The 12,510-nt window shown below is 52.1% G+C and overlaps 1 protein-coding gene across 10 annotated transcripts in view; it reads left to right on the top strand.

The window, feature by feature from the left end:
* chd3 (chromodomain helicase DNA binding protein 3) overlaps window positions 1-12,510 on the top strand; it is a 110,399-nt gene that overhangs the window by 52,441 nt on the left and 45,448 nt on the right. For all 10 annotated transcript variants that reach the window (XM_067972027.1, XM_067972028.1, XM_067972029.1 and 7 more), the window contains 7 exons: window positions 2,470-2,607; window positions 3,931-4,052; window positions 5,533-5,706; window positions 7,362-7,503; window positions 9,274-9,405; window positions 10,011-10,128; window positions 10,256-10,380. In XM_067972027.1, coding sequence (XP_067828128.1) covers window positions 2,470-2,607; window positions 3,931-4,052; window positions 5,533-5,706; window positions 7,362-7,503; window positions 9,274-9,405; window positions 10,011-10,128; window positions 10,256-10,380 — 951 coding nt within the window. The remainder of the gene's footprint in view (window positions 1-2,469; window positions 2,608-3,930; window positions 4,053-5,532; window positions 5,707-7,361; window positions 7,504-9,273; window positions 9,406-10,010; window positions 10,129-10,255; window positions 10,381-12,510) is intronic.

Raw genomic sequence — 12,510 nt, 5'->3', positions numbered from 1 at the left:
GGGGAGCGAGGGCCCGGGGCGTGGGGAGCGAGGGCCCGGGGCGTGGGGAGCGAGGGCCCGGGGCGTGGGGAGCGAGGGCCCGGGGCGTGGGGAGCGAGGGCCCGGGGCGTGGGGAGCGAGGGCCCGGGGCGTGGGGAGCGAGGGCCCGGGGCGTGGGGAGCGAGGGCCCGGGGCGTGGGGAGCGAGGGCCCGGGGCGTGGGGAGCGAGGGCCCGGGGCGTGGGGAGCGAGGGCCCGGGGCGTGGGGAGCGAGGGCCCGGGGCGTGGGGAGCGAGGGCCCGGGGCGTGGGGAGCGAGGGCCCGGGGCGTGGGGAGCGAGGGCCCGGGGCGTGGGGAGCGAGGGCCCGGGGCGTGGGGAGCGAGGGCCCGGGGCGTGGGGAGCGAGGGCCCGGGGCGTGGGGAGCGAGGGCCCGGGGCGTGGGGAGCGAGGGCCCGGGGCGTGGGGAGCGAGGGCCCGGGGCCGAGCCTGTGATCCTCTGAGTTACTGTCTGATGTGGGTGTCGGAGCCACTTCCCATGCTGCAGAGTCACCCAGAGCATCACTGGCAGCGGGTCCTGCACCCACACTGGACAGTAATCCAGAGCATCACTGGCAGCGGGTCCTGCACCCACACTGGACAGTAATCCAGAGCATCACTGGCAGCGGGTCCTGCACCCACACTGGACAGTAATCCAGAGCATCACTGGCAGCGGGTCCTGCACCCACACTGGACAGTAATCCAGAGCATCACTGGCAGCGGGTCCTGCACCCACACTGGACAGTAATCCAGAGCATCACTGGCAGCGGGTCCTGCACCCACACTGGACAGTAATCCAGAGCATCACTGGCAGCGGGTCCTGCACCCACACTGGACAGTAATCCAGAGCATCACTGGCAGCGGGTCCTGCACCCACACTGGACAGTAATCCAGAGCATCACTGGCAGCGGGTCCTGCACCCACACTGGACAGTAATCCAGAGCATCACTGGCAGCGGGTCCTGCACCCACACTGGACAGTAATCCAGAGCATCACTGGCAGCGGGTCCTGCACCCACACTGGACAGTAATCCAGAGCATCACTGGCAGCGGGTCCTGCACCCACACTGGACAGTAATCCAGAGCATCACTGGCAGCGGGTCCTGCACCCACACTGGACAGTAATCCAGAGCATCACTGGCAGCGGGTCCTGCACCCACACTGGACAGTAATCCAGAGCATCACTGGCAGCGGGTCCTGCACCCACACTGGACAGTAATCCAGAGCATCACTGGCAGCGGGTCCTGCACCCACACTGGACAGTAATCCAGAGCATCACTGGCAGCGGGTCCTGCACCCACACTGGACAGTAATCCAGAGCATCACTGGCAGCGGGTCCTGCACCCACACTGGACAGTAATCCAGAGCATCACTGGCAGCGGGTCCTGCACCCACACTGGACAGTAATCCAGAGCATCACTGGCAGCGGGTCCTGCACCCACACTGGACAGTAATCCAGAGCATCACTGGCAGCGGGTCCTGCACCCACACTGGACAGTAATCCAGAGCATCACTGGCAGCGGGTCCTGCACCCACACTGGACAGTAATCCAGAGCATCACTGGCAGCGGGTCCTGCACCCACACTGGACAGTAATCCAGAGCATCACTGGCAGCGGGTCCTGCACCCACACTGGACAGTAATCCAGAGCATCACTGGCAGCGGGTCCTGCACCCACACTGGACAGTAATCCAGAGCATCACTGGCAGCGGGTCCTGCACCCACACTGGACAGTAATCCAGAGCATCACTGGCAGCGGGTCCTGCACCCACACTGGACAGTAATCCAGAGCATCACTGGCAGCGGGTCCTGCACCCACACTGGACAGTAATCCAGAGCATCACTGGCAGCGGGTCCTGCACCCACACTGGACAGTAATCCAGAGCATCACTGGCAGCGGGTCCTGCACCCACACTGGACAGTAATCCAGAGCATCACTGGCAGCGGGTCCTGCACCCACACTGGACAGTAATCCAGAGCATCACTGGCAGCGGGTCCTGCACCCACACTGGACAGTAATCCAGAGCATCACTGGCAGCGGGTCCTGCACCCACACTGGACAGTAATCCAGAGCATCACTGGCAGCGGGTCCTGCACCCACACTGGACAGTAATCCAGAGCATCACTGGCAGCGGGTCCTGCACCCACACTGGACAGTAATCCAGAGCATCACTGGCAGCGGGTCCTGCACCCACACTGGACAGTAATCCAGAGCATCACTGGCAGCGGGTCCTGCACCCACACTGGACAGTAATCCAGAGCATCACTGGCAGCGGGTCCTGCACCCACACTGGACAGTAATCCAGAGCATCACTGGCAGCGGGTCCTGCACCCACACTGCAGAGTGACCCAGAGGAACCTAAACAGAAAAGCGGGGAACCTCACTGATAAATCTGTCCTTGTGCAGCAATGGTACAACAGCGTTAAACTGCTCTAACTAACATTTTCTTTTGTAGAATCAGGCACAGGTGAAGTTCCACGTCTTGTTGACCTCCTATGAGCTGATTACCATCGACCAGGCAGCCCTGGGCTCCATTAAATGGGCCTGTCTAGTGGTGGATGAAGCGCACAGACTGAAGAACAACCAGTCCAAGGTGAGCTTTAACGGCACGTCCTCCTCTTTCCCATTCCATCGCTTGGCGTCTTCATGTGATTCATGTTTCCTACAAGTGCTTCCTGTGCCCTGTGCTTTGTTTGAAGTTAATTGCTGACTTTCTGAAATAACTCTTCCTGCCATTTTATTTCTGTCCCTTGCTGAAGAGGCTGACTCTTGCTGGTGGATGGTTCTGACAGCAGTTCCTTCTGGGGATATGGGCATCGCTGGCAAGGCCTGCATTTATTGCCCATCCCTGATTGCCCTGATAAGGTGGTGGTAACCAAGTGGCTCACTTGGCCCACTTCAGAGGGCAGTTAAGAGTCAACCATGTTTGGGTGGGACTGGAGTCACATATAGGCTCAGACCGGGTAAGGACGGCAGGTTTCCTTCCCTAAAGCGCGTCAGAGAACCAGTTGGGTTTTTACGACCATCCGACAGCTTCGTGGTCACTTTTACTGACACCATCTTTTTATTTCCAGATTTTTTTAAAAACTGATTTCAAATTCTCAAACTGCCCACAGTCCAGACTCACTAGTCCAGTAACATAACCACTGCACTACCGACTTGTTCTTGGGATGTGGGTGTTGCTGGCAAGGGCACATTTATTGTCCATCCCTACTTGCCAACTGAGTGACTGGCTGGGCCACTTGAAAAAGCATTAAAAGACGACCAGATAGTGAGGGCTGGAGTCTATGAAAGAAAGGAGAAAGAAAGAAAGAAAGAAAGAAAGACTTGCATTAATACAGCAACTTTCACAACCTCCAGATGTCCCAAAGAACTTTACAGCCAGCTAACTACTTTTTTTTTTGAAGTGTAGTCACTGTTGTAATGTAGGAAACATGGCAGCCAATTTGCGCATAGCAAGATCCCACAAACAGCAATGTGATAATGACCAGAAAATCTGTTTTTTAGTGTTGTTGGTTGAGGGATAAATATTGGCCAGGACATCAGGGAAAACCCCCCAGCTCTTCTTTGAAATAGTCCACCTGAGAGGGCTGACGGGGCCTCGGTTTAACATCTCGTTCAAAAGACGGCACCTTCCGACAGTTCAACGCTTCCTCAGTACTGGCACTGGGAGGGTCAGCCTAGATTTTGTGCTCGAGTCTTTGGAGTGGGGCATGAACCCACGACCTTCTGACTCTGAGACAGGAGTGTTGAGCCACGGCTGACAGCCCAGGATTCGAATCTGGGACCATCTTGTTCTGTGTGGCTCGGTTACACTCTGTGCCCCTCCGGGGGAACTTTATTGAGCTCTTAAAATACGCTAAAGGAGGAAGTACAGACCTCTGATTGCTGTGCTGACGTGCTGATGTTTGTTCAGTTTTTCAGAGTGATGAACGGTTATAAGATTGACTGTAAGCTGCTGCTGACGGGAACACCACTACAAAATAATCTGGAAGAACTCTTCCATCTGCTCAACTTTCTCACACCTGACCGCTTCAAGTAAGTGTCACTTCCAAAATGGTAGGTTAAGAAGCAAAGAAAGCTTGCATTTCTATAGCGCCTTTCACAACCTCGGGGCGTCCCAAAGGGCTTTACAGCCAATGAATTATTTTTGAAGTGCAGTCACTGTTGTAATGTAGAAAACACGGCAGCCAATTTGTGCACAGCAAGATCCCACAAACAATGTGATAATGACTGGATAATTTGTTTTGGTGGTGTTGGTTGAGGGATAAATATTGGCCAGGACACCGGGGAGAACTCCCCTGCTCTTCGAAATAGCGGCCGTGGAATCTTTTACGTCCACCTGAGGGGGCAGACGGGGCCCTCGGTTTAACGTCTCATCTGAAAGATGGCAACTCCCTCAGTAGTGGCAATGGGAGTGTCAGCCTGGGTTACGTGCTCCAGCCTCTGGAGTGGGGATTGAACCCACGACCTTCTGACTCAGAGGCGAGAGAGTGCAACCCACTGAGCCATGACTGGGTAGGAGAAATCGTGAGGGTGTGGGGCTCAGGGCTGGGTAGGAACACTCCCCCTGGGTTCTGTCCTGCCTTCTCTGAGATTCCTCCTGCATTTTCTAAAAGAGACCCCTTTTGTGGAAGATGAAGCTCTAGACAGGATGCTATTCAAAATCGCCCCCCAATTCTATACTCAAAATATTCCGTTTCGGAAAAATTTCTCTTTATACTAGAAAGACTTGCACTAAACATCCCAAAGTACTTCACCACAACGAATCACCTTCAACTATGTTCACTGCTGTTTTGTAGGAAGGCGCCATTTTGTGCATCGCGGGATCCCATAAACAGCAATGAAACAAATGACCAGTCAATCTGTTTTTGGTTGTGGGAGGAATGTTGGCCAGGACGCCAGGGGAATTCCCCTGCTCTCCTTCCAGCTGTGCCATGGGATCCTCCTCCCCCATCTCACCCTTAGGACGACTCCTCCGACAGCGCAGTCCACCCTCAGCGCTGCACAGGGAGCGTCGGCCTAGATTTACGTGCTCGCGTCTCTGGAGTGCGGCTTGAAACCACGACCTCTGACTGAGGTCAGAGTGCTACCCATGGAGCCAAGCCAGCAACTCAAAAATAAAACCGTTAACTTGCCAGTTAACACGCCAGTTCTGGCCCCTTGCTTTTAATCGCTCCACCATTGGCGGCTGTGCCTTCAGCTGCTTAGGCCCTAAGTTCTGGTATTCCCCCCCCCCGCAAAACCTCTTCACCTCTCACTCCTCCTTAAAACCTACCTCTTTGACCAAGCTTTTGATCATGTGTCTTAAAATTTCCTTATGTGGCTTGGTGTCAAATTTTGAATGATAATCGCTCCTGTGAAGCACCTTGGGTCATTTTACTATGTTAAAGACGCTGTATAAATGCAAGTTATTGTTGTTATTGATGCAGTGGCCTCAACGATGTGAGAAGGTTCAGCTCCCAGTACGAGTTAGTGGCCGACCAAAGCCCAGCTCATGCTTCCTCTCTTTTTTTAGTAATCTGGAGGGGTTCCTCGAAGAATTTGCCGACATCTCGAAGGAGGACCAGATCAAGAAGCTCCACGATCTTCTCGGTCCCCACATGCTGCGGCGTCTTAAGGCGGATGTCTTCAAGAACATGCCCTCCAAAACAGAGCTGATTGTGCGCGTGGAGTTAAGCACAATGCAGAAGTAAGTAACCGTCTGCTGGGCCTCTGCGCCCTGCACGCGATGACCTTGGCGAGATCCGTCACCTCCAGCACAAGAATCACTGGGGGAGAAAGAAGAATGTGGAGCCCATTCGTCTGTGTGATGATTCTATCACGGACTCCCCTCCCACACCACCTGCCGATCCCCCTCCTTTAAGGAATGCTACAGCTCTAGTGTCGGAGCAAAGTATTTTCCCTTCGTTCCCATGCTGCAGTTGCTCTGTAAATGTAGCCTGAATCCAGAAGCCCGGGTCCGTCCTGACGCGAGTCAGACTCCTTGGAAGATGGAGGCTCACTCTGCTTGGCTTCACAATCAGTTTGGGGCCTCCGTGCCCAATTTAAACTCCCAAATTTAGCATTGGCTGCTAAGTGGTTTCGGCTTCACATCGACACTGAGCTTGTGCAGTGTGTATATGCTTTTATTTTCTTTCCTTCTTGGAATCTTGCAGCACAGAACATCTTTGAAAGAGCTATCCAATTAGTCCCACTCCCCTGCTCTTTCCCCATAGCCCTGCAGATTTTTTTCCCTTCAAGTATTTATCCAATTCCCTTTTGAAAGTTACTATTGAATCTGCTTCCACTGCTCTTTTGGGCAGTGCATTCCAGATCATAACAACTCGCTGCATAAAAAAATTTCCCCTTCTGCCAATTTATCCTCTGGTTACTGACCCCCTGGAAACAGTTTCTTATTTACTCTATCTGAACCCTTTAGGATTTTGAACGCCTCTATTAAACCTCCCCTTAATCTTCTCTGCTGGAAGGAAAGCAACCCCAGCTTTCCAGTCTCTCCATTTAATTGAAGTCCCTCATCCCTGGTACCATTCTGGTAAATCTCCTCTGCACCCTCTCCAAGGCCTTGACATCCTTCCTAAAGTGTGGTGCCCAGAATTGGACGCAATGCTCCAGCTGGGGCCTAGCCAGTGATTTATAAAGGTTTAGGATAACTTCCTTGCTTTTCTACACAATGCCTCTGTTCATAAAGCCAAGGATCCTGTATGCCTTTTTAACAGCCTTCTCAACTTGTCTTGTCACCTTCAAAGATTTGTGAATGTACATCCCCAGATCTCTCTGTTCCTGCACCCCCTTTAAAATTGTACCATTTAGTTTATATTGCCTCTCCTCATTCTTCCTACCAAAATGTATCACCTCACACTTCTCTGCGTTAAATTTCATCTGCCATGCATCTGCCCATTTCACCAGTCTGTCTATGTCCTCCTGAAGTCTGTTACTATCCACATTGTTTACTACATTTCCGAGTTTCGTGTCATCTGCAAACTTTGAAAGTGTGCCCTCTACACCCAAGTCCAGGTCATTAATATATATCAAAAAGAGCAGTGGTCCTAATACTTTTAGAAGTAGATCTTTGCTCAGTCTCTCTGCCCCTTTTCCGTTGCAATGTACCAGATCGAATGTTTAAAATGCTTCTGGGAGTGGTGTTGGGGGGGGGTGTGGGTGGTGGAGAGGGAAGGGAAGGGAGAAGTAAAACCCAAGATGTGATAACAAATGTTTCATTGGTAAGTATTTAACAAGTCCCTAGACTGCTAAGCATCAACACCCCCACCCTTTCCCCACCTCTCTTTCTTCCCCCCCCCCCCCCCCCAAATCGGAGGTAAAAATCTGTATCCTATTCTTTTTCAGGAAATACTATAAATTTATTCTGACGAGGAACTTTGAAGCACTGAACTCCAAAGGTGGAGGGAACCAGGTGTCCCTGCTGAATATCATGATGGATCTGAAGAAGTGTTGTAACCACCCTTATCTCTTCCCGGTGGCTGCCATGGTATGTGGTCGCAGTGTTTTGTGCCTGGAGATGCCTCTTTTGTGCTGTCGCCCATGGTGCACAGAGACGGGTCTTAAAGCAATGACAGCTTGTGTTTACGTCGTGCCTTTAACGTGGGGGACCGCAGTTGCCAAGCTGTAGTGGAACGGTTGGGAAGGAGCATGGAGGTTGAGGCTTTTTAAAGGCGGTGAGAGAGGGAAACATGGGACCAGGGGTAGGCCATTCAGCCCCTCGAGCCTTTTCTGCCATTGAGTTAGTTCCTGCCTGATCGGCACCTCAACTCCATTTACTCGTCTTTGCTCCTTATCCCTTGATACCCTTACCCAACAAAAATCTATCAATCCCAGTCTTGAAATCTCCAATTGACCCCCAGCATCTGCAGCTTTTTGGGGAGAGAGTTCCAGATTTCCACTCCCCTTTGTGTGAAGAAGTGCTTCCTGACATCACCTCTGAACGGCCTAGCTCTAATTTTAAGGTTATGCCCCCTTGTTCTGGACTCCCCCCACCACAGGAAATAGTTTCTCTCTATCCACCCTATTGAATCCTTTAATCATCTTAAACACCTTGAATGGATCACTCCTCAACCTTCTAAACTCAAGGAATATACAACCCAAGTTTATGCAACCTGTTCTCATAATTTAACCCTTTTAGCCCCGGTATCATTCTGGTGAATCTGCGCTGCACCCCCTCCAAGGCTAATATTTCTTTCCTGAGGTGCGGTGCCCAGAACTGGATACAGTGCTCCAGAGGGAGTGAGTAGACAGAGAGCAGGGCTAAGATGGTCGAAGGCTCTGCCACCTGCGGGTAGAGCAGAAGGGAGGTGCAGGAGGCCAGAGTCGGAGGACTGAAGAGCACGGGCCGACGTGATGCTGGGGGCGGAGATGCAGATAGGGTGGGGGTGAGGGTGTGGGTGGATTGGTAACTGAGGACTAGGGTCCTCTCTGCCTCTTTACCTCTCTCTCCTCCTTAAAACCTACCTCTTTGACCAAGCTTTTGGTCACCTGTCTTAATACCTCCTTTTGTGGCTCGGTGTCAGATTTTATCTGAATACGTTCCTGTGAAATGCCTTGGGACGTTTTACTACATTAAAGGTGCTATATAAATGCAATTTGTTGTCCGCTGTTCCCCTCCTGATGGTTAGCTGCCTGTTAAGCACTTCTGTTTAATGACTTGTAGGCTCTATAATAATAAAAGACAATAGATTCGACCTGGGGCAGTGATGGGAACAGTAGTCAATTTTAATATCCCTGGGCCAGGGAGAAAACGCCACAGGATTCTCACTCTTTAAATGCCAGGCTATCAGATATTGTCTCCTCCCCACCCTCAGCTCCACCTCCCTCCCTCCCAGGCTACTCACTCGTGAGAAGAAAAATCAGCCACTTCCTACTACTTGCTGCTATCTCGCTGAAAGACACCCCTGTGTGGATGTCGGGTGAGAACAAGGTCAGGCTCAGCTGTGATGCTCCCCACAGTCAAATAGCCCCCGCGCGCGCACACACACACACACACACACACACACACAGCTCACTATCCAGGCTGATGCATGAAACGTGGGCACATGGGGGAGGTATCAGAACCCATGTTCGTACTCTAGCCCCCGTCAGGAGAGGAGGGAAGAAGAGAAAATATGTCGTGTCTAGGAATCTGTAATTGAAAGGTGTTGGTCGTGAGGTATATTGCGTATTTGCCGAATGCTGCAGTGGTGTCTCAACACTGTAGCGGTTAGAGGCCTGTTGTGAATATCTGCTGCTCCGTCTCTCTCTGCCGTAGGAGTCTCCGAAGTTACCGAACGGTGCGTATGAAGGCAGCGGACTGATCAAGTCTTCCGGGAAGCTGACGCTGCTCCAGAAGATGCTGAGGAAACTGAAGAACCAGGGCCACAGGGTGCTGATATTTTCTCAGGTACGGTACAGGGCCACAGGGTGCTGATATTTTCTCAGGTACGGTACAGGGCCACAGGGTGCTGATATTTTCTCAGGTACGGTACAGGGCCACAGGGTGCTGATATTTTCTCAGGTACGGTACTCCCAGGGCCACAGGGTGCTGATATTTTCTCAGGTACGGTACTCCCAGGGCCACAGGGTGCTGATATTTTCTCAGGTACGGTACTCCCAGGGCCACAGGGTGCTGATATTTTCTCAGGTACGGTACTCCCAGGGCCACAGGGTGCTGATATTTTCTCAGGTACTCCCTACTCCCAGGGCCATCCACTTTGTTTGTGTACAGATTTCCGGTTGAACAGGACAGCCAATAATTTTCTAGTCTGTTCATAGCTCAGGAGATGAGTGTGTGACACTGGCCAGGCAGTTGCATATCCGTAGTTGCCCAGAGGGCATTAAGAGACCACCATGAAATGTGGGACTGGAGTCACGTGTAGGCCAGACGGGTAAAGGCAGTGGCGTGGGTTCCCCTCCCTGCAGGAAGTCAGTGAACCAGGTGGGGTAATTTTGTTTGTGGTGCCAGCCTCTAAATTAGAAGATTTGAAGTTGGCTTCCCTTTTTTTTCAGATGACTAAAATGTTGGACCTGTTGGAAGACTTCCTGGACTTTGAGGGCTACAAGTACGACCGGATTGATGGGGGTGTGACTGGTTCACTGAGGCAGGAAGCCATCGATCGATTCAACGGTGAGTGCAGTGGAAGCCGACTCGGACTCGATTTTTGAGGCGGGGTTACCTGTAATCTACTTGCATTCCCTGCCCCCCTCCCATCCGCTCGGCCTCTCTCACGCTCGCTCTATTTGACCTTTCTCAGCACCGGGAGCTCCACAGTTTTGCTTCTTGCTGTCAACCAGAGCTGGTGGGCTTGGAATTAACTTGGCCACAGCTGACACCGTCATCATCTTCGACTCAGACTGGAACCCACACAACGATATACAGGTATTGAATGGGGGTGGTGATAATATCCAGGGAATGAATGGGGGAGGGGACGGGATGGTGATAATATCCAGGGAATGAATGGGGGAGGGGACGGGATGGTGATAATATCCAGGGAATGAATGGGGAAGAGGACGGGATGGTGATAATATCCAGGGAATGAATGGGGGAGGGGACGGGATGGTGGTAATATCCAGGGAATGAATGGGGAAGAGGACGGGATGGTGATGATATCCAGGGAATGAATGGGGAAGAGGACGGGATGGTGATGATATCCAGGGAATGAATGGGGGACGGGATGGTGATAATATCCAGGGAATGAATGGGGGAGGGGACGGGATGGTGATAATATCCAGGGAATGAATGGGGAAGCGGACGGGATGGTGATAATATCCAGGGAATGAATGGGGGACGGGATGGTGATAATATGCAGGGAATGAATGGGGGACGGGATGGTGATAATATCCAGGGAATGAATGGGGGAGGGGACGGGATGGTGGTAATATCCAGGGAATGAATGGGGTAGCGGACGGGATGGTGATGATATCCAGGGAATGAATGGGGAAGCGGACGGGATGGTGATAATATCCAGGGAATGAATGGGGGAGGGACGGGATGGTGATAATATCCAGGGAATGAATGGGGGAGGGGACGGGATGGTGATAATATCCAGGGAATGAATGGGGGACGGGATGGTGATAATATCCAGGGAATGAATGGGGGAGGGGACGGGATGGTGGTAATATCCAGGGAATGAATGGGGAAGAGGACGGGATGGTGATGATATCCAGGGAATGAATGGGGAAGAGGACGGGATGGTGATAATATCCAGGGAATGAATGGGGGAGGGGACGGGATGGTGATAATATCCAGGGAATGAATGGGGAAGAGGACGGGATGGTGATGATATCCAGGGAATGAATGGGGAAGAGGACGGGATGGTGATGATATCCAGGGAATGAATGGGGAAGAGGACGGGATGGTGATGATATCCAGGGAATGAATGGGGAAGAGGACGGGATGGTGATGATATCCAGGGAATGAATGGGGAAGCGGACGGGATGGTGATGATATCCAGGGAATGAATGGGGAAGAGGACGGGATGGTGATGATATCCAGGGAATGAATGGGGGAGGGGACGGGATGGTGATAATATCCAGGGAATGAATGGGGGAGGGACGGGATGGTGATGATATCCAGGGAATGAATGGGGGAGGGGACGGGATGGTGATAATATCCAGGGAATGAATGGGGGAGGGGACAGGATGGTGATAATATCCAGGTAATGAATGGGGAAGGGAGGGGGTGGTGATAATATCCAGGGAATGAATGGGGGAGGGGACGGGATGGTGATAATATCCAGGGAATGAATGGGGGAGGGACGGGATGGTGATGATATCCAGGGAATGAATGGGGGAGGGGACGGGATGGTGATAATATCCAGGGAATGAATGGGGGAGGGACGGGATGGTGATGATATCCAGGGAATGAATGGGGGAGGGGACGGGATGGTGATAATATCCAGGGAATGAATGGGGGAGGGGACGGGATGGTGATAATATCCAGGTAATGAATGGGGAAGGGAGGGGGTGGTGATAATATCCAGGGAATGAATGGAGGAGGGAATGGGATAGTGATATTATCCTAAACCGCCCACGAGGACACTCCTGAATTGCAGGAACCCTGCTGCGGCCCCTGCCTGAGATCAGGAAGCCCATGTTTGCCTCGGAGGGTGTGCAGCACAGATTCACCAGAATGATACCGGGTACCGAAAGGGTTAAATTGTGAGGACAGGTTGCAAAGACTTGTTTGGTGTTCCCTTGAGTATGGAAGGTCGAGGGGTGACCTGATCGAGGTGTTAACGACAATAAAGGGATTCGATAGAGTAGATACGGAGAAATTATTTCCTGTGGTGACAGAGTCCAGAACAAGGGGGCATAATCTTATAATTAGAGCTGGTGTGAAATCAGGAAACACTTTTTCACACCAGGGCTAGTGGAAATCTGGAACACTTCCCCCAAAAGGCTGTGGATGCTGTGGAACAATTGGAGCTTTCAAGACTGAGATCGATAGATTTTTGTTGGGTAAGGGTATCAAGGGATATGGAGCAAAGGTGGGTAAAGGGGATTGAGA

Source organism: Heptranchias perlo, chromosome 35 (assembly GCF_035084215.1).
Source record: "Heptranchias perlo isolate sHepPer1 chromosome 35, sHepPer1.hap1, whole genome shotgun sequence".
NCBI lineage: Eukaryota > Metazoa > Chordata > Chondrichthyes > Hexanchiformes > Hexanchidae > Heptranchias > Heptranchias perlo.
Note: the sequence above shows the minus strand (reverse complement) of the source record. Positions and strands in the feature narration are given on the sequence as shown.